This window comes from Plasmodium berghei (genome assembly GCF_900002375.2).
Source record: "Plasmodium berghei ANKA genome assembly, chromosome: 10".
Taxonomy (NCBI): Eukaryota; Apicomplexa; class Aconoidasida; order Haemosporida; family Plasmodiidae; genus Plasmodium; species Plasmodium berghei.
The window spans coordinates 1,361,692-1,382,305 of record NC_036168.2 but is presented as its reverse complement, the minus strand read 5'-3'; the positions used below and the strand labels follow the sequence as shown (position 1 = coordinate 1,382,305).

General features: G+C 22.9%; 1 protein-coding gene across 1 annotated transcript; it reads right to left on the bottom strand.

Annotated features, from left to right (window-relative positions):
- Nucleotides 1-788: 788 nt before the first annotated feature.
- PBANKA_1033800 (conserved protein, unknown function) lies at nt 789-20,511 on the bottom strand (the record flags this gene model as incomplete). Its single annotated transcript, XM_034565440.1, has 2 exons — nt 789-973; nt 1,131-20,511. 2 exons carry the CDS (start codon nt 20,509-20,511, stop codon nt 789-791), a joined length of 19,566 nt encoding a protein of 6,521 aa, XP_034422137.1.
- Nucleotides 20,512-20,614: the final 103 nt, after the last annotated feature.

Genomic DNA, 20,614 nt, shown 5'->3' with positions numbered 1-20,614 from the left:
TATCAAATAAAAATATCAAAAGGATAGAAACCAATATTCACAATAATATTTTTAATATAATAAATATCAATTATGTGCATTATACATAAATGTATACATAATATTATGTATATGCATGCAATGAATGTGCTTTTTTTTATCATTTTTAATAATTAATAAACACGATCCAAAAATATATAATTCATTATTTTATAACTAGTTATTAAACCTTTTAATAGATAAAATATAATTCTCCTTATTTAAATAAAAGGAAACTTACATAGTTTTCAAAAAAATTGTAATATCATATTTGATTAATATAAAAAATGGTTAATTAGTTTAAGTCCTACAAAAGCCCTGGGTAGCTGTGGTTTCACTAATAAGTTTATTAAATTTTATAAAATAAAAACACATTGGTATATATATGTAATATATATATTTTGTGTGTGTAGCATTCTTATGCAACATTCATTTTGCAAAAAGTTTAAGCATAATAATAAAACTATTTTCAATTCACTTGTTAATAAATATGATTTGTTCGCTCCAAAATGTTGGTATATTTTTTCCTTGTGTATACCTATATACCAGTTTTATTCTTTGTTTAATTCATGTGAAACACAATGTGCGATATAATTATATTTTTGTTTATAAATATTTCGTTTATTAATACTTTATTGTGTATGTTTTTTTTAAAAAATAAATTAAAACGAATAAATATAGCGATTATACATAAACATGAATGTAGTTAAAAGAAACATAATAAAATTTAACTATTTATTTTTTCATAAATTCATTTTTTATGTAAAGAATTAAAAGCCTTGAGGTATTACTTCCCATTCACTGGACGACTCATCATCATCCTGAACTTGTTTATCATTTTCCCATAAATTGAAAATATCGTTATTTGCGTATTTTATTTTTTTTATTTTTTCTACGATATTTAAGGTGAAGCTTGGGAAAATGAGTTCTTCGTAATTTTGGAGATCAAATCCACCTAAAAAATTACGTAAAATTGCATAAAATTGAAACAATTTCGTTTCGAATAAATACAAAATGTAAATACGCGCACGAGATACACAAGAATTATTCATAAAATATGTATATCACTACACTATTATGTTTTTTTACATGCAATGTATTATTTGTTTTACTAGAAAATTGAAAGTTCAAGGAATTCAGAAAGCCAGAATTATTAATAACAATATTGTTGTCTTCGTAAAAAGTTGTGTATATTTGTTTTTTTACATTTTTAACCAAAGATTTTGGTATTGCTCTAATCTTATTTAGGGCAGGTTGTTCAGGACCCATAGTTGCTATAAATCCTAAAAATGTTGTATTTGAAAAATGAGACGATGATAAAATGGGTTTCCATATATGCAAACATTCGTCTACATTTTTTAAAGAATAATCTTCGTGCCATAATAATATATATTTTTTTGGAAATGGAAATAATAAATTTAAAATATCTTGAGCATAAGCACTTGTATACATACTATTTATAGATATATCTGTAACTTCAAGTATTGCAAAATTATTATCTACAGGTTTATTTGATGCATAATGACCTAGAATTATTTTTTGTTTGTTTTTGCTCATCATTCCTCTATCTTTTGGGTCTGTGTTTTCTGCTTCGTATATGTAAAATTCATCATATTTCTTTATTACATCCTCTTTACTGCTAACATTTTGCAAACTATTTTTGTTAGAAATTGTATTCATTGCATATAAATTATTTGGTGATTCATTATGTGAATATTTAAAACTGTCAATTTCGTTACTCATTGGTTTTAATACTTTACTGCTGTTATTTTGAACAATTCTTTGGTTTGAAATATTTCCTGACCATATTACCTTAAAATATGTATGGTCAGTTAATGAAAATCTTAAATTCTTCAAGCATTTATCAATTTCTTTCATAAAATTATTATTAGTATACATTTTTGTATCATCATTAGGTATATCTTTATGACAATCTGATTTTTTAATATGTTCAATTGGATTAAGAGAATAACATAATTCATGCAAAGAAATATTTGTTCCTAAAATATCAAATAACACATTAACTAGCTTTTTATCATGAATATTTAAAAAGTTAAATAAAATTTTTATATCTTGTACGTTACATATATAATCTAAGTCTTTATCAAAAATATCTTGCAATGTTAATTGTTTTTTTTTTAAAATTTGTCTAACTGTTTGTTGCATTATTTTAAACATATATATATCACCATTACTTTCAAACAATTTCTTTTCAACAATTTCTAATTCGATTTGTTTTGGAATAATAATGTTTTTTCCTAAATTTTTATAGCTCTTATTTAAATTATCTTTCATAATTCTTCTTAATAAATATAACTCATTGAAATAATTAAGTCGATGTTTTGGTGAGTTAAAATTTAAATATTGTAATAATAAATTAACATGAGCATCAATAAATTTTCTATCAGAATTAAAAAATTTACATGCACTGTATACTATTTGTATTTGTCTTGACAAATATTTTCTCAAATTATTTTCATCTGTTATTTCAATAGGGGTAAACCAGAAATGGTAATTATACAGATTTATACTTACATCTTTAAATGGGTTTATTTCATCAAATATAACGCAAGCCTTTTCTTTTTCATATGTATCTACTAGTAAATCTAAATTTGACATACTTTTTTCGTATCTATTATTATTTTTATTTTTTATTGTATTATTTATTTCTTCTTCTTTTCTTTTATCAATTAATGAGTTTGTTTTTTTACTATTTTCCACTTTGTTATCATTTAAAAAGAAATCATCCATAAATCCAGTGAGACTTTCACCTCCTAAATTTGGCTGAATAGATTCTTTTCCTAAATTCATCATCTCAATATCATCATTTAAACTTATGCTTCCCAAATTATTGTCTAATCCCCAACCTTGACTTAGCATACTATTTTCTTGTTCAATTTCATCCTTTATGCATCCCTCAAGTTCAACAGTTAATTTATTTACATCCATATTATTATTCATTCCAATTTTACTTGTGCCCTTAAATATATCAAATAACGGATCGTTTTCATTACTTTTTATATTTGACTTGTTTATGTGACCACGGCTTCCCAACGTTTCTCGATTTATATCAATGCTTTCTTTTTTTAGAGATGGAATATTATTATATGCTCCTTGTTTCAATTGATTATTCATACCTATAAAATTATTGTCAAAATTTATCTCTATTTTTTTATTCATTTGACGGTAATTTGTTTCAGATTTGCCCATTAACCCGTTTCGAACTTTTTCATAATTCATTTTTTTATGAATATGATATCTCAATGTTTCTGCTTCTTGCAAACTTATAATAATGTACTTTTTATTTGTGTTACTAAAATATAATTCTAATTTTTCTAAAACAGTTGAAAAAATGTTGAACTTAGTATTTTTATTTTTATTATTCTCTATATAATAAGATAAAAGTTTTGACAAATCATAAGAATATTTAAATGGATTTATATCTAAAATGTTTACTATTTCATCTATATTATCTTCTTGTAATATATCCCAGACATTTTTTAATATATCTTTTTCTGCATATATGTCATAATTATTGCTCTTATTTATATTTGAATTATTTTCACTTTCATTATTATTAACACATTCAATTACTACCAAAACGTTTTTTAATTTTTTAATTTTTTTCGTATCGATAGAATCATAATTTATAAAATTTTTGGACACATAAACATAAGACGGAAAGTTAAGATACATATCATTGACACATATTTTATTTAAAGGCACAAATAAAGGGCTGTTATTATCACTCATTTTTTTGAATGTTTCTACAATTTTAGGATTTACCAAAGAAGAAAGCCCACCTTTATTATTTCCATCATTTTTCGGGTATTTAGGATTTGCACCGAATAAATCTGCATTTATATCATCCATTGTCCATCTATATAATTTGTATTCATCTTTTTTATACTTTACATTTTTTTTTTTCTGATCACCTGGAATTTTTTCTTCCTCCTTTTCCTTTTCTTTTTCTTTTTCCTTTTCTTTTTCCTTTTCTTTTTCCTTTTCTTTCTCTTTCTCTTTTTCCTTTTCTTGCTCATTTTCCATACTGAATAAATTGTTGTCCATAGAATCATCATTGCCATCATCCCCAATATTCACTAATTGGTTATTGGCATTTTTATATGATTTTTTAAAAGCCAACACTGAGTTATCTTTTTTTATTTTTTTCAACTTTTCAAACAAATCTAATATAATTTGAGCAAAATTCACTTTCATAAAATTTTCTCTAGGGAAAAAAGCATCAAAATACATAAAAATCGTTTTATTAGAAAAATCATAATGTAAAGAAAAATATCGATATATTATATCCTGAATATAAAATTCATCTTCTTTAGTAAATATACTTTTAAAGTTTTCAATAAGTTGGATGATGCATAAAAGAGAACTACTTTTCGATGGAACGTGTATTTGAATATCAAAATCTATACTTGTATTAAATATATCTAAATATTCTTTATAATTTAATACACCTATATTTATATAATTATCAATTAACATTTTTATACTTTTCTTTTTTATTATATTAACAATACTGTGGACACATAGTAATTCACCTTGTTTTATGTTATTATTAATGTTGTTTAAAATTAAATAATGTGTTAATTCTTTTAAAACATTTCTTTTTTCATTTTCTTCTAAAAATATGCTATTATAGCAATCAATCATAAACATATATTCTTCATTTTCTGGATTTTCTTTTTCAATATGTTCCTTCTCATATATTTTTCTATCATTGCTCGAGTTACCTTCTTTTCTTTTAGTCTTACAAATTTCCATGTCATTTCCCTTATTACTATTATAGTTATCATCACCATCATCTTCTATACTTCCATTAATACTATCTTCACTTCCTGAATTTTGTTCAGATTCGGTTTGACTATCTTCACTATAATTTTTATTGCACATTTCAATTATATTTTTATTATTTTTTTTGAATCTTTCGAACATTTCCTCATTATCATATACATCATAATCATATATGAAGTCACCCATTTCTTTAGTTTGTTTATTACTATTATTTATAATATGATCTTTGAATAAGTTTGTGTTTATATTCATAAGTTTAACTAAGCATAAAGGTATCATAAAAAATATCTTTTGGTTCATTCCTATTGATCTTAAACGAAAAACACCCTGACTAAAAGATGAAATATCATTTCCAATGTTTACTGTTACCAAACTGTTTGCATTTACATATTGTTTTATATCTTGCCCGAATGTGTTTATATGATCAAAATAAATAAATCTTTTTTTAATCGGAACATAACAATCTTGCAAAGGAATTATTTCAACATTGAAATTAAGTTTTTCATCTATTTTATAATTTGTGGCTATATTTTTATTTTTTTTACTTCGAACCTTATTTTTTGTTTTATCAATTTTTTTACCATTTTTGTCCACTTTCCCTTGCATAATATTCGAAAAATTTCTTTCATTTTTTTTTTCATCTGCTTCATTTATATTATCTCTATCATTATCATAAGAAGAGCTGGTTTGACCATCAAAAATAATTCCATCATCATTTCTTTGATCCCATTTTCTGGTTCTCTTCTTTTTTCTGTTAGTGTTTCTTCTCTTTCTCTTTTTCATTGGTAGCATGCACATATGCTTTCCATTTTCTATATAGACACAGCAATCAATATAATCGACAAATTGCAAAATATAATAAGCAACTTTTTTCGCCGATATATTATTGATTAGATACCCTGTATCGATTAAACTGTTAAATTTTATTTTTGAATATCTTAAACTTTTTAAGATTTCTATGGGCGAAAATTTCGAAGGTAGAAAAATGAAATTAACAATATTTGTATTATTAATAATATTTAATATCGAGCCAATGGTTCTTTTTTCATATTTACATTTTTGAATTTCTTCAGGTAATATATCATTACTTGTTCCACTATATCCTACTACATATTTAAATAAAACATTATTTGTTAAATCTTGAGAGTTTGATGACAATTGTTTTTCAGTATGCTTTATATATTTTTCTAATATAATACCAAGTAAGAAATAGCTAATTAGTAGTGTATTTTTCCGTGTTAAATTATACAAATAATATAAATTTTCTTTATCATTTAAGTCAAGCTTGTCTAAGCTATCAACATAATTTCCTAAATTTATTCCTTTGTTTTCTTTTTTACTTTTTAGATTATTATCATATAAAAAGAACCTACTATTATTTATATCTTTCTTAGTTTTTTGAATTTTGGCTCCACTTGATTCTATTATTTCTTTGTATAAATAATACATATTTTTTATTTCATTTTTTCCATGCTTTATTTGTTTTTTTTTATTTCCAATTTTATTTTTACTCGTAAATGATTTACCATCTTTTTCAGTTTTTTTTTTTTTTTTTTGAGTTCCGTTAACAAAAATGTCATCTTTACTAATATCACTTCTTTCAATGGTACTATCATCACTGAAATCTGTTTCAAAGTCTACATCTGAATACAAAGAGTTATCCTCTGAGTCACTTGCAACATGGTCATAATCTTTTTCCAAAGAATAATTATAGAGAATATTTTTTAGAGAAAGGATAAAATCAAAATACCTCATTCCTTGGTATCTATACGATAAAATTGTGAGTGAAACGACCACGTCAATGTTTGTATATTCAGACATAGGTGATGGTGTATCTTTGCCTATATATGGTACAGCTAAAAAATAGCGACTTTTGCTCATAATAATTTGACACTTATTTATTTGTTCGACTGACAATATACCATAATGTACAGTATTTATTTTCGAGAAAACAAAAGGAAGAATGCCATTAATATATAAACGTGATAGATTTAACATTTTACAAAAAACGTATTCTAATTGATTTATTTTATCAAAAATTTTGAGATGATAATTACTTGATAATATATTCAAATCGCCATCATGCAAATTATTAACGTCTATATTACAATTTTTATTATTTATTTTTTTAATATTTAATAATCTTCTTATAGTAGAATTACTTAAAATTGTTTCTTTCCCTTGTTTTTCTCCTATTTCATTGTATCCTATACATAAAGGCATACATAAATAAGACTCTATATCCTTTTGACTAATACCAGTAATTTTATACGATAACAAAAAATAATATACATATCTAGCTAATATCCAGATAATGTTATCATACCATTTAAAGTTAATAATATGAAAATGAGGTATTATAGATATATCATGCGATTTTATACCATTTTCTATTTCTTTATTAAATATCCTAAGTAATTCATCAATATAATCTGTATTAGTATTAAATTGAATATTCATTGGCATAGTCAATTTTTTATTTATTGGATAAAAGAAAAAATCAATTAATACCCAACTTAGTTTATATCTGAACAAACTTAAATCTATGTGTGTATAAGATTTATTATTATTATCATACTGGGAATTATCACCTTTTAACATTCTAAATGTACTTATTGCATTTCCAGAATGCATATTTTCACTATTACTCATGCTGTTATAATTCATTATATCATCAAGTTTGTGATTATTATAAGAGTTATTAGCATCAATAAAATATTCATAACTGTCTATTTTTCCATCAATCATTTTTTTGTTTCGATTTTCAATATTCCAACTATTTTCTCCATCATAACTAGTTTTATATCCGCTAAAAGAATTTGATGTTCCTCCATGAAAATCTCTTTCATTTTTTTTATCCCATCCTCTTTCTTTCATTTCTTCTTCCCTTTTCAAATGTTTTATGTTGTTAACTAAATTGCTGACTGCCTTACCTGAATTATTAATATATATTTTTACATTTCTAATATCAATATTATCATTTTTTTTATCATATAAAAATTTTAAATAAGGGTTATTCATAAATACATCCGTAAAATTCCTTATAACATTAACTAAATCAATATCTCTATTGGCTCCATATGGCCAATGTAATTCGCTTTTTAATGGATGTAAAACGTTATCTATTTCGTCAATTAATAAAATACTTTTATTTAATATATCTATAATTCTTATGCATAAATCAAGCTGTTTTTTTAACATATTATAATCAGCAGATGTTGAAATATTTTCACTAACTTTCGTCAGTTGAGTATTATTAATTGTATTTGCTCTTTTTGCCATCGTAGAGCTTGCTGACCCTAAGACGTAACTATTATTATTCGTTGCAGTATTAGTATTATTTTCTTCATTTTGAAGACCTAAAAATTTGGTTAATACATCTGTAATGTGTGCTTTTGCCTTTTGCTTAATCATGTCAAATGTTTTAATATTATTCAAATCTTGTATTGTTGAAATAAGCTTTAAAAATAATGATTTTATACATGTCGGGGTTGTTACTAAAATATATTTATTTTCCAGTGCACTACATAAATTTACATATAAATCTGTAGTAATATTGTTATATCTACTAAAATTAAAATAAAAAATATTTTTTTTTATAATTGAAGAAAATCTCGATCTAAAGGTGTTGATAGTAAAGTGTATTAATGATTGCGGGCACATATTAAATACTAAGAAATAATTTGAAAATATTAAAAAATATAAAGGAGATAATACTGTTGTTTTCCCACCTCCCATAATCATTTGATAACAAAATTGTTTTCTATTTTTTAAAAAATCACGTTTTAATTTTTTTATCATTTTGACTTGTTTTTTTCTTATAACTAAATTATTTGTGTATTCAAATACTAATAGTCTTGGGTCATATGTGTAACAATGATAATCGTTTAGCCGCATTTCATCCTTTCTAAAATTATTTATGATTTCTTCATTTTTTTTACTATCATTTTTTCTCAAAAAATTTAATTGACTTTTTATTTCTGAATAATTATTTATATTTTTTTCTAAATTGGAATGATGCCTTTTTTCATTATTTCCAAATAAATCTTCTTGAAAATTATTCATAGAATTTTCTACGCCTTTCTTTATTCTTGTCGATATTATTTCCTTTTTATTTATACACCCAGTGTTATCGTCACCACTAGAAAAACAACAAGAGCTTACATCTGTCGAATCTTCATTATATAGCATATCTTTATATAGAACCTTTTTCTTAGTATTCATATTTCGAATAGTAAAATAATGTCTTTCTGTTAAGGTTAATTGTGTCAAATTTTTAATTCCTATTTGTATAGAATTTATTGCTTCATTAATTATTTTTTGTTGTTTATTCAAAATTTTATTTAGCATAATATTTTTATTATCTCCATCGGGTATATTATTACTAACTTCTTTTTCCTTCTGTTTTAATAATTTTAATTTTAAATTATATTTTTTAAAAATGTTTAAAATATTTATAACGCAACTTATGCATTCGTGTAAAAATATTTTCCTATTCATAATAAGCATATACAAAAGAACTATATTAATAAGTTTTTCGGAATTTTCTTTTTTTAAATTAGGATTTATCATACTTAAATATTCATATGCATATTTTGACATAAAACAACTAATTAATAATTTCAGACTTATCTCTTTTTCTGCATTTCCTAGTACCCCAAATTTATATAAAAAGTAATTTGCATATTTTTGTAAATCGTTTTTATTGTCCTTTTCTTTCATAATATTATCTCCATATGTTAATGTGCTATCCATGTCATCAATATTTGTTACACCCCTATGATTAAAAAAATTATTTTCAGAATTCCATGTATTTGCTTGCGGAAATTTTATATCATCTCTATTCCCCCTTAAATTATAATTATTCATTGCAAACACGTCGGTTCTGTTTTCAATTTTTTTTTCATCATTATTTTCTGATTTTGAAATTCTAGCAGTATCTCCTAATCCTCCTGCTTCTATTTCCTCAATATATTCATTGATATGATCTAGAAGTTTATTATCCTGAACAAATATTTCTAGTAATATATCCTTTATACTTACAAATATATTTACATATTCTTTTAATTTTTTTATATTGTTAAATGCCATTTTAATTTCGTCAGCACTAAAGCCTATAAATTCATATTCGATTTTTTTCCCCTCATAATCCAAAAAGTTTTTATAATCTTTTTTCATATTTTTTATAAAATATTTAGAATAAGTATTTTGGCACAATATATTATTTTCTTCAAAATCAAAGGTTAAAAAATTGTTCTTATTTATTTTGTTTACATCATTTTTCAAACTTGATACATTTCCAGATATATCCACATTGTTATTCGTTATTTTCTCTCCTAAATATAAAGAATTTGTATTTTCTTGATTAATAATATTGTATATTTGATCTGGTTCAAGTTTATTTCTATAATTTTCGAAATTCGTAACATCTTCACCTGTATTTGTATGTCTTTGATTAGCATAAAAAGTACTGTCATGTTTTATTTTTCTCAAATATTTATACAATTTCTTAAATGGGCTAAAACATAATTCCTCTAACAAGTTATGATCTATTAATACGTTGTTTTTAATTTTGAATGGATATATGGCTCTACGTTCACATAAATAATCATCTACATTAATATTTATTATCAAACGGTATATGTTTATATCAGTACTAGATATCGCTAGATTATTATTTAGAGAAAGAGGGATAATATGTTTATTAATTTTTTTATTCTTTTCTTTTTGGAAGTTATGGACAAATTTAAATATATCGTTAAAAAAGTTAAATATAGAATCATTTGTTTTAAAAAAGTTTAAATAATTTTTCTTCATTTTTTGATCATCAATTTTTGGTAGTAAATTTATTATATCTTCATGATTTATTATGAAAATAAATATATATATAATTTTACTATATTGACTTATGTTATAATTGTAAAAATATAAAAATCTAGACAAAAGATTAGCATATAAATAAGTATTTTCTCCTTTTACAATTTTTATGTTTAAATTATTAATAAAGAAATTATAAATAATAAAAAAGTTGTGTATACCTAGCGAATCTATTAAACTATTTAAATATGACAATGCTTCTATGTTATTTTTATCCTCTATTTTTTTGTAACTTATATTATTTATTATATTACCAATATTATCATATAAATTTACATTCATAAAAATATTTTCATCGATATTATTTATATATTTTATAGTTTCTATTTTTGGAATGTTTATTTGCACATCTAATTTAGTACAAGGGTTTTTATCATATCCACTTCGTTCTGTTGGTTTTACCCTATCCCAGCAATCCTTTACATTTCCAATAATGTGATCTTTCAATTGTCCAAAATTATAAGTATATTCCATTTTATTTTCAACTCCTTTATTTTTATTAACATTACTATAATCGCTTTCACTACCACTTTCATTATTTTTTTCAAATTCATTAGCAACATATGCTTTGGGTATTTTACTCTTTTTCTCATAGTGTATTTGATAGTTTTTCATCTTTTTCTGATTTTCTATTTCTTTTGATTTTAATATATTGTAAAAAAAGAGAAGGTTACACTTATCTGATTTCATTTTACTCTCGACAATACTATTTAATATTATATATCTATTATAAATTAATTTATACTTATGTATATTAATATTACAATTTTGATATAAAAATATTTCTTCATCTATCGTTAGTTTGCATTTGGCTTTAATATATATTAAGTTATTTATATAAAATAAAATATCTTTTATTACATCCCAATAAACACATATATTCATATCATTGCCTTCTACTTGATAAGTATTATTTAAATTTGTATTATTTTCTTTTTTACGAATATTCCTTTGATCTTTGCTATTTTTTATTTTTTTACTTTTCTGTATATTGTTACTTTTGGTGTTTTTTCCTTTCTTCTTACTCATTTGGGTTCTTTCCTTTTTATTAATACCAGCACTCGCATTATTATCGGATATTTTTGTGCTGCCTTTTATTCCTCCACCATTATTATTATCGTCATCATTGTCAATTTTTTCCTGTGCATTTAATTCCTTTTTTTTATTTTCTGCTTCAGATGATATGTAATTGCTGTCATAAGACGAAGCATTAGATGCAGAATATACCATATCAGAGTCTATATCACTACTATTGCTAGTATCATCATTATTATTTTCATCTCGATTCCGATCATTCGTATTTTTGTGTTTCATTTTTCCTCTCTTATTATTTTGGGCTCTTCTTTCATAATCACTATTTCCAAATTCGTTTCCACTTGAATTTTCATCATTATTTTTATCAGTTTTATCAAAATTCCACAACGATTTAACATAGTTAAATATATTATAATAGTCGTCCATTTCCCATAAATAGCCTTTTCCTTGATATCTATGTTTTTTTTTTTGTATAATAATTTTAATTTGTTTAGATAATGTCACAAATATTTTTAATCTGCATGCACATGAATCCACATCTGAGTATATAGTATAATCACAATAATTTAATATATTTAATAAGTATTTTATTTCTTTAATATCTTCTTTGCATATACTTAAATTGTTGCAATATTCTATAACTTCTTCGTGGTCTTTATTTATATATTTATATACAATAAAAAAAAAGCAACTGTATAAATTACGGAAATTTAAAAATAATTTTGAACTGTGTATAGATAAAATAATATATTGCATAGAACATGGATCGTTTCCGGGTTCTTCATTAAATATATCTACATTTTTATTAACATCGGTATTGATATTAAAATTGTGATAGTATATACTTACATACATATAATTTTTTAACAAAATATTTATATGTTTCTCTAAAAGAGTACATAAATGAATATTCTTATTATTAAACTCTTTGTATAAATTGGAGATGTTTAAAAAAAATGGTTTATTTAGTAAAGATACTAAGAAAAAAAAATCATTTTTATTATTTTGCAATAAAACTGTATTATTCATCTTTTTAATCACATTATAAATAAAGCTATATTTTTGCATACTTCCATTATAAAGAAACATATTCAATTCATCAAAATAGTATTTGCACCCGTCTTTTGTATTTCCACTTTTATCGGTATAGTTAGATGTGTTGTTAGCACCAATACTAGAAACATTATTATTAGTGCACACATCTTTATCATTTGCAGCTTTTAAATCGACATTATTTCTTCTTAATGTTAATTTCAAACGAGGAATTTCAACGACATCCACAGTGACATTACTATCTAATATATTTTTTAAAGTGCCATCTTCATCATATCCATTATTTATATAATAATTATCGTTCTTAATACAATTACCTCTTTTAAATAATGATTTAATGTTAAGAGTATAAATTAATATATATGTTATATGATCAAATTTCATTAAAATATTGTAAAAATCTTTATACACATCATTATTTTCATAACTTAAAATATTTATAAGAGTCATCGGTTTATAATCATTGTTTACTTTTAAAGAAGCGACCTTTTTAGAATTATTTGGAGTATTAAATATTCTCAATTTTTGTATAATACCATATGGAATATGCTTGCATATACCCTTATTATTTTTATTAATTAATAACATATTTTTTATCGATTTTTGTGAATTTACATTATTATTATTGCCATATTCTTCATCGTTAAATAATTTTATATATATGATATTATTTTTATTTTTTTTACTTTTCTTCATATTTTTAACTTCACCAATCAAACTGTTATCACAGTTATACCAGAAACTATAATTTTGAAGCAATATATTTGGAATAAATGTAGACAAATAATTAGGATTCAAATATGTTTGAACTTGCATATTATTATATATATTTCTCGATATACTTACATTATATTTTTCATACAGCTCTTTATTATTATAATAGCATAAACGAACATTATTATTTTCAAAATGGTAATATAAATTTTTGCATCTATTAATATCAGTGGAAAAAAATATTTTTTTTACATCACTACAATAATATAATTTTTTGACAAATCTATTAACATTATAATAAATGTTATATATAAATATACAATCAATGTCTTTACGATATAATATTTCTCTCAGTCCGAGTCCTTCAACTTTTGGATTTAATATCTTACTGCTATCAACATTACTATTATTTGTGTTTAGAATATTTGTATTATTGTTACTTTTTATAATATCTCCATCCGAAATATTAATTTTGTTTCCTATATTGTTTGCTGCCTGTTTATCTTCAAAACTATCATTATTTATTTTTCCTCCCCGATTAGTATTTTTGTCACCTTTTTTTGTTTTTTCTTTGCAATTATAGGAAGTATATTTACTGTTTTTATCTTTATGTTCATATTCGGAATTATAAAAGGTCGAGTCATCATTTTCCAATAGTGAATCATAAGTAGAGGATGAACTAGTATTATCTGTATCTTTTGAAGAATCCTTGTCTTTTTTTACCGACTGATCTTCATTTTTTTTGATGAAAATGTTACCATCTTCACTAAATGACGATTCATCTGTAATACGCATTAGGCTACTATCATATTGATTTTGTTCATATTTAAAATTGAAAAGACCTTCAATATTTTGAGTCTCATAATTAATATTAAACGATTTTAATTCATAATAGTTACACATTCCATTGTATCCATCTTTATTATCATTTTTTCCTCTACTTTCATCCCCTTCATTTTTATTATTTTTTTTATTATCACCATTATTATTAAATAATTTGTTCATATCTTTAATATTGTATTCCCAAATTATCCTTATATATATATCGTTATCTTCTTGTTCGTATAAAGTCCCACATTTTACTTCACTGTTCAGAAAATTGTGAAATATTGCCATATTCGGCATATTTGTTAACATATTATTACTTTTTATATAAAAAATTTTTGATTTATCATATTTGTAACACATTAAACTTTTTAGGGTAATTTTTCTTGAGTTTCTCCAAATGTTAAGAGTGTGTTTTTTTCCAATGATATTAAAGGCACAAAAATTTTGATAGGACTGGGTAATTAATACTTTAATGTTTTTTTTGATCTTTTGAATTTTTTTTTTTTTATTTGAATTCGTGTAATTTTTATTATATAAAAATACATCTCTATAATTTTTAAATTTTTTAATATTCTCATTTAATGTTATAATATTATTATCTTTATATGAAAATGTAAACAATTGCAAATTTATTAATATGTTTTTTTCCTTAATAATTTTTTTAATATATGATATATATTTATTATTGCTTAGTATGCTATCCTTTTTTAGTTTAGCCTTTTCTCTTTTCTTTTTTTCTATGTTTCTATAGCCTTTTGCGCTGCTTTTAAAAAATACTGGGAAATTTAACAAATTATTAACAGAATTAGATGGTATAGATTCTGTATCATGCAACGGATTCTTTCTATTAGATGTGTTTCCATTCATAGTGTTATTACTGCTATCATTCTTTAATGTGTGTTGTATTTTTTTCTTTTCGCTTCGTTTTTTTCTTTTTCTCTTTATTTTAACAACCATGTCGTTTTTGTAATGAATTTTTTCATTATCCTTTTTATTTTTCAACTCTTTTTGATTCCTTATTTGAGTATTTATGTTTGATACACCATCATTACCTAATGCAAGTTCTTCATCTAATATATTTTTAGCATCACTATCAATTGAGGGATTCTTTTTATTATTAACATTCATTACTTCTTCATTTCCTTCAGCATTATTGTATAAAGAGCTATGACAATTAGACAAAGAAGAATGATCAAATGATTCAGAAGAAGTATAACATGATGAAGTTTCAGACGAACTTAATTCCGCTTCTGAAGCACTAGATGTCGATGAAGTAAAATAATAGTTTGACTTAGTTATGAAATTTTCATTGTTATCTCTTTTCGATTTAGATTTTGTTATACGATAATCAAAGTCTTCATCAATACTTCTATTATCATTTACAACATTCTCTATCGTATAAATTCCTACATGCTTAAATTTATGAACAGGTAACCATTTCCTTATAATATTAGCATTAGAATTAAAATTAAGAAATATATTTGAATTATATCTATTTAAATTTCTATTATTATAAACATGCTTATTATTTTCATGCACGCATGCACAAATGTGTATGGTATGCTCAAAAATTATATTTCTCTCCATTTCATTTTTTTCTAAATATTTTAATAGCATATTTCTTTGCTTATGAACCGAAATAAAAATATCACATTCGCATAAAGAAAACGTTTTTATCATAAGATTAAATGGATTGTTTTTATCATCATTACAAATATTATTATTAGAATAAATATTATGTCCAACTTCTTTTCCTACTGCTTCACATTTATTTTCATTCCTCATTGTGCTACCCATATTATCATTAGTATTTACAAATAGCGAACCTAATCCATATATATTTTTAAGATTTGAATAATTTGTTTCAGCACTAAAATTATAATAGGTTAATATAAAAAAGGTCGAAGATAATATATTTTGAACTATATCTTTATTTAATTCGCTATATTTTATGTCTTTATATATAAGTAGTATACAACCATGGTATATACACGAGGTGGTTATATCATTTTTTTGGATTGCCAATTTAATATATTTTAATAAAATTTCTATTATATCATTTTCTAACTTATTCTTTATATTTTTATAATATTTATTCAAATTATGTAAATTTTCATCTGAACAATATAATTCATTCTTTATTAGTTTTTTTCGGATTTTTTTCAAAAATTGTACAAGTCGTTTGCTACGTTTTCTCTTCTTTTTCATTCGTCTTTCTTCTCTTTTCTTGATTTTATCTTTTTCATCTATATTTGTATTTTCATTCTCTTCAGTTTTATCTAATATTTTACCATCACCACTTTTATTACGTTTTCCACCTCGATGTGATAAACTCTCCTTAACAAGAATATTTTTAATGTTTTGCAAATTATAACGTATTTCATTATTTATTTCTATAATAGTTTTTAAATATAAATTTATATATGTGCATAAGATTATGATAAATATCATAATAACCTTTGAGTTATTATTAGATTCATTGTCAAAACTAAAAACAATTTCCAAATAAGAGTGTATGCTGCATAAAACGTTTTTTGGACTAAGTATTAATTCGTTAATAAGTAAGCCATATTTTGTGGCAAATATATTTCTATCCTTTGAAGGAATATAATTATCTTCTTCAATATTTTTATATTTATTTTTAAAAATGTAAGGTTCAAATAATATGCATAATAATAACTGTTGTATATCAAAAGATTGAAAACTTTTTATCCTATTTTTATGACAAAAAAACTCTAAAATTAATGGAATCCTAATATATGGAACTGTTAAATATTGAAGTAATATTTCGACATCTCGTAAATCTAAAGATTCGTGAAAGAATGGCAAGTCTGACACATATAATACATCTAGTTCATTTTCGATATATGTATTTGTATATATATTCGGGTTGGAATAAGTCAAGATTGTATTTTTTTTTTTCATATTTTCATGGGACTGCATAAATTGGTATATAAAGGAAAAAAAATTTCCTTTCACATTTTTTGGAGGACACATATATCCACATATATCGCATTTTTTATTAAAAACGGTAACATTTAATTTATTTTTATAAGAAAAATTTAAATTAATATCATCATATTTATATAATCGTACAGAAGGTAGCTTGTCAATATATGGACACATATATGATTTAAATATAAATAGCATGTCTCGTAAATGATAAAACTCAGGTACTAATTGCTTAAATAATTTGTTTTCCCCACAATAATATTCTATTATATGATTTTTCTTTCTATCTAATCCAAGATCTAAACTTATATTTTCTAATATTTCGATTTCACTTGTGCTTATATCATCATTCTTTTCAAATGAGAACAATTGACTATTTTTATTTATTTTCTTTTCATTAATTTTATAAAAATATTCAATAATATCGGACCTCATAATATTCAATTTGGGGTTTATAATTAAAAAATAATTACTAAAGCATTCTAAAACAGATATATCAATACAATATCCTGACAATTTTATTCCGTCTCTATCTTCATGCATATATTCATTTAGAGATGAGTAACTGTCTTCTTCAGCACATCCAATGAATCTAACCTCCATATTAATATTATTTTTTGCTCTGCTTTTATTTCCATTTTTACTATTGTCACCGTTTATATCGTCATATATATTCTTCGTTTTCCTATAGCTTTTGTTACTATTATAATATATTGATTTTATTTTCTTCTCTCGATCATTTATTTCGTTATAAGAAACAGTTTTAGAAGAAAATCCATTATAATGAACAGAGAATATAGAACACGCATCACAGCATGGTATTCTTAAAAAAAAGTCATATAGAAACAAAAGAATTGAACAATTTATTATTTTATACATAACTATTTGCTTATTTTGATAAATCGAGCAAGATATAAAATATATATTATTATACATATGATATAACTCATTGAATAAACTAATTTGTAATGGTCTTTTTAAATTCTCCCATTTTGATAAAAATATAAATTGTTTTGGAGGGGGTAAAATATTTATTAATATGTGACTAATAAATGAAAACGCTAACAAATAGCAATGTTTAATGTAACTTTTTTGATTTATTAATATATTTGTAATTAAATTAGTTTGATATAATATAACATATAAATCATTAAAAGAATGTATATGCTTCTTAGATATATAAAAGGATATAGGTATATTTATGTCTTTTTTTATTTCACGTTTTCTATAGCGTTTATATAAATCATCTTCGAATTTTATATAAATTGGAAATTTAATTGTATTTCTATAAATTCTTTTTTGTATTACATCTATATTTAATGTTAAATCTAAGTAATATCTCCCTTCCATTTTATTATACATATATTTTATATATAATATTTTTTTCACCATTTCATTTAATATATCTTGTTTTATAACTTTATTTATATTATACATACCTATTTTCATTTTGCTAAAATAGAGGTGTAATAATACACAAAATTTTCTTATACTCATATCTAGGAAAACAAAAAATGCCTTATCGATTCTATTTGAATCTTGCTTTGTTTCATTCTTTTTATTAAACATATTATCGTTCATTTCATAATCATAACTGTTTCGACTGTTATATTGATTCTGTAAAATATTTTCATTTTGTCCAAAATTACCATTATCGAAATTACTATTTTCATAGGCATAATTATATCCATTATTATTTGTACCTATATTGGTGTTACTCAAAATGGAACTTCCTTCATCTTTCCCTTCCTTAAAATTGGGCATTTCCTCTTTACTTTTCTCAATTTTTTCATATTTATATAAATCATCGCATAACTTCAGAATAATACTATAATAAATAAATATTTTAAATATTTCAATATCTTCCTTTTGAATATTAAGTATTTTAAGCATATATATTATGCAATAATATAAACTCATTGAAAATGAGGTAAATTTGTTTTTATAAATATTTACATAAATACCACCATATTTATCATTATCATTTCGATTCGAATTTTTAACGTCATTATTAATATTATTGTTTATATATTTGTTATCATTCATTTCGATATTCATCCATAAATTGTCTCTATTTTCATTCATACTATTATTATTGTTCATAAAAAACGAATTGTTGTGGTTCGAATTTATATTATTATTATTATCATAATTTTCAGACAGACCCAAATTGAAAGGATCATTAAAGCCTTGAGAGACACCCATATTTGTTGTATTTATATTTTCAAATGAATTTATATTTTCAAAATATCCATTATAATTAGAATTAGCTAATTTTCTTTCTGTCTGTATTTTCTCAAAACTTCCAATTCCATCATTCAAATTAGAAAGGTCGTTGTATATATTAAAAAAAGAACTATTATTATCGTTACGATATAAACTACTAGTTTTTTTAACCATATTATTTTTTTCATCGGCTATTTTTATAGTTTTATTATTACAAATATTCCAATTATTCATTAAAAAAGAATTATTTAAATATGGTAATAATATTTGATATAATATATCAACATTGTCAGGATTTGAAAATATATATAATCGATATAAACATAACCAAAATAAGGAATTCGTTAAGTAATTCTTACTTATATTTTTTATGCAAACTATTACATCTCTTAACAATACTCCTAAATTATCAACCTCGTCAATTTTAAATGGATGATATTGTATGCCATATATTGAATTGTTTAAAACTGAAAAACTGTAAAGATTATTTTCTCGGTGTATTATGTATAAAATTTTTATTAACATTTTTTCTTTTTGTAAATAAAACCCTCCGGGTAATATTAAAAAATTGTTTTCATTAAGATTTTCGATTTTATTTATAATATCTAATATAAATGAATATAAATTATTTACGTCTAAGTATCCATTTTTTCTATGATTATAATTATGATAAATTGAATATATCCTCAAAAATAAACTATAGTCGCAGTTATATAACTGCGTTTTGATGTAACTAAATACATTACATAACTTCTTATAGTTTAACTTATCATTTATTGTATTATTATTATAACTTAATCTTCCTATTATATTATCTAACAATTGAACAAACATGCATATATGGTTACTAATATTTATACTTAGACTCGCTACTTCGTTTCCATCTTTTTTTTTTCTTATTATTTCATATACATTGTCTTTTGTGCTTATATTTAAATCGTAAAAGTCTTCAGATAAAAACTCGATGGAATAAGTGTTATTCCAGATATAGTTGCTCATTTTTTCGCGGGTTCAAAAAACAATTAAATATGTAAAAGCAATATAGAAATGAGATCCTAGGAGGTTATGGGAAAAAGCCTAAATAGCCATATGACTAGACGAA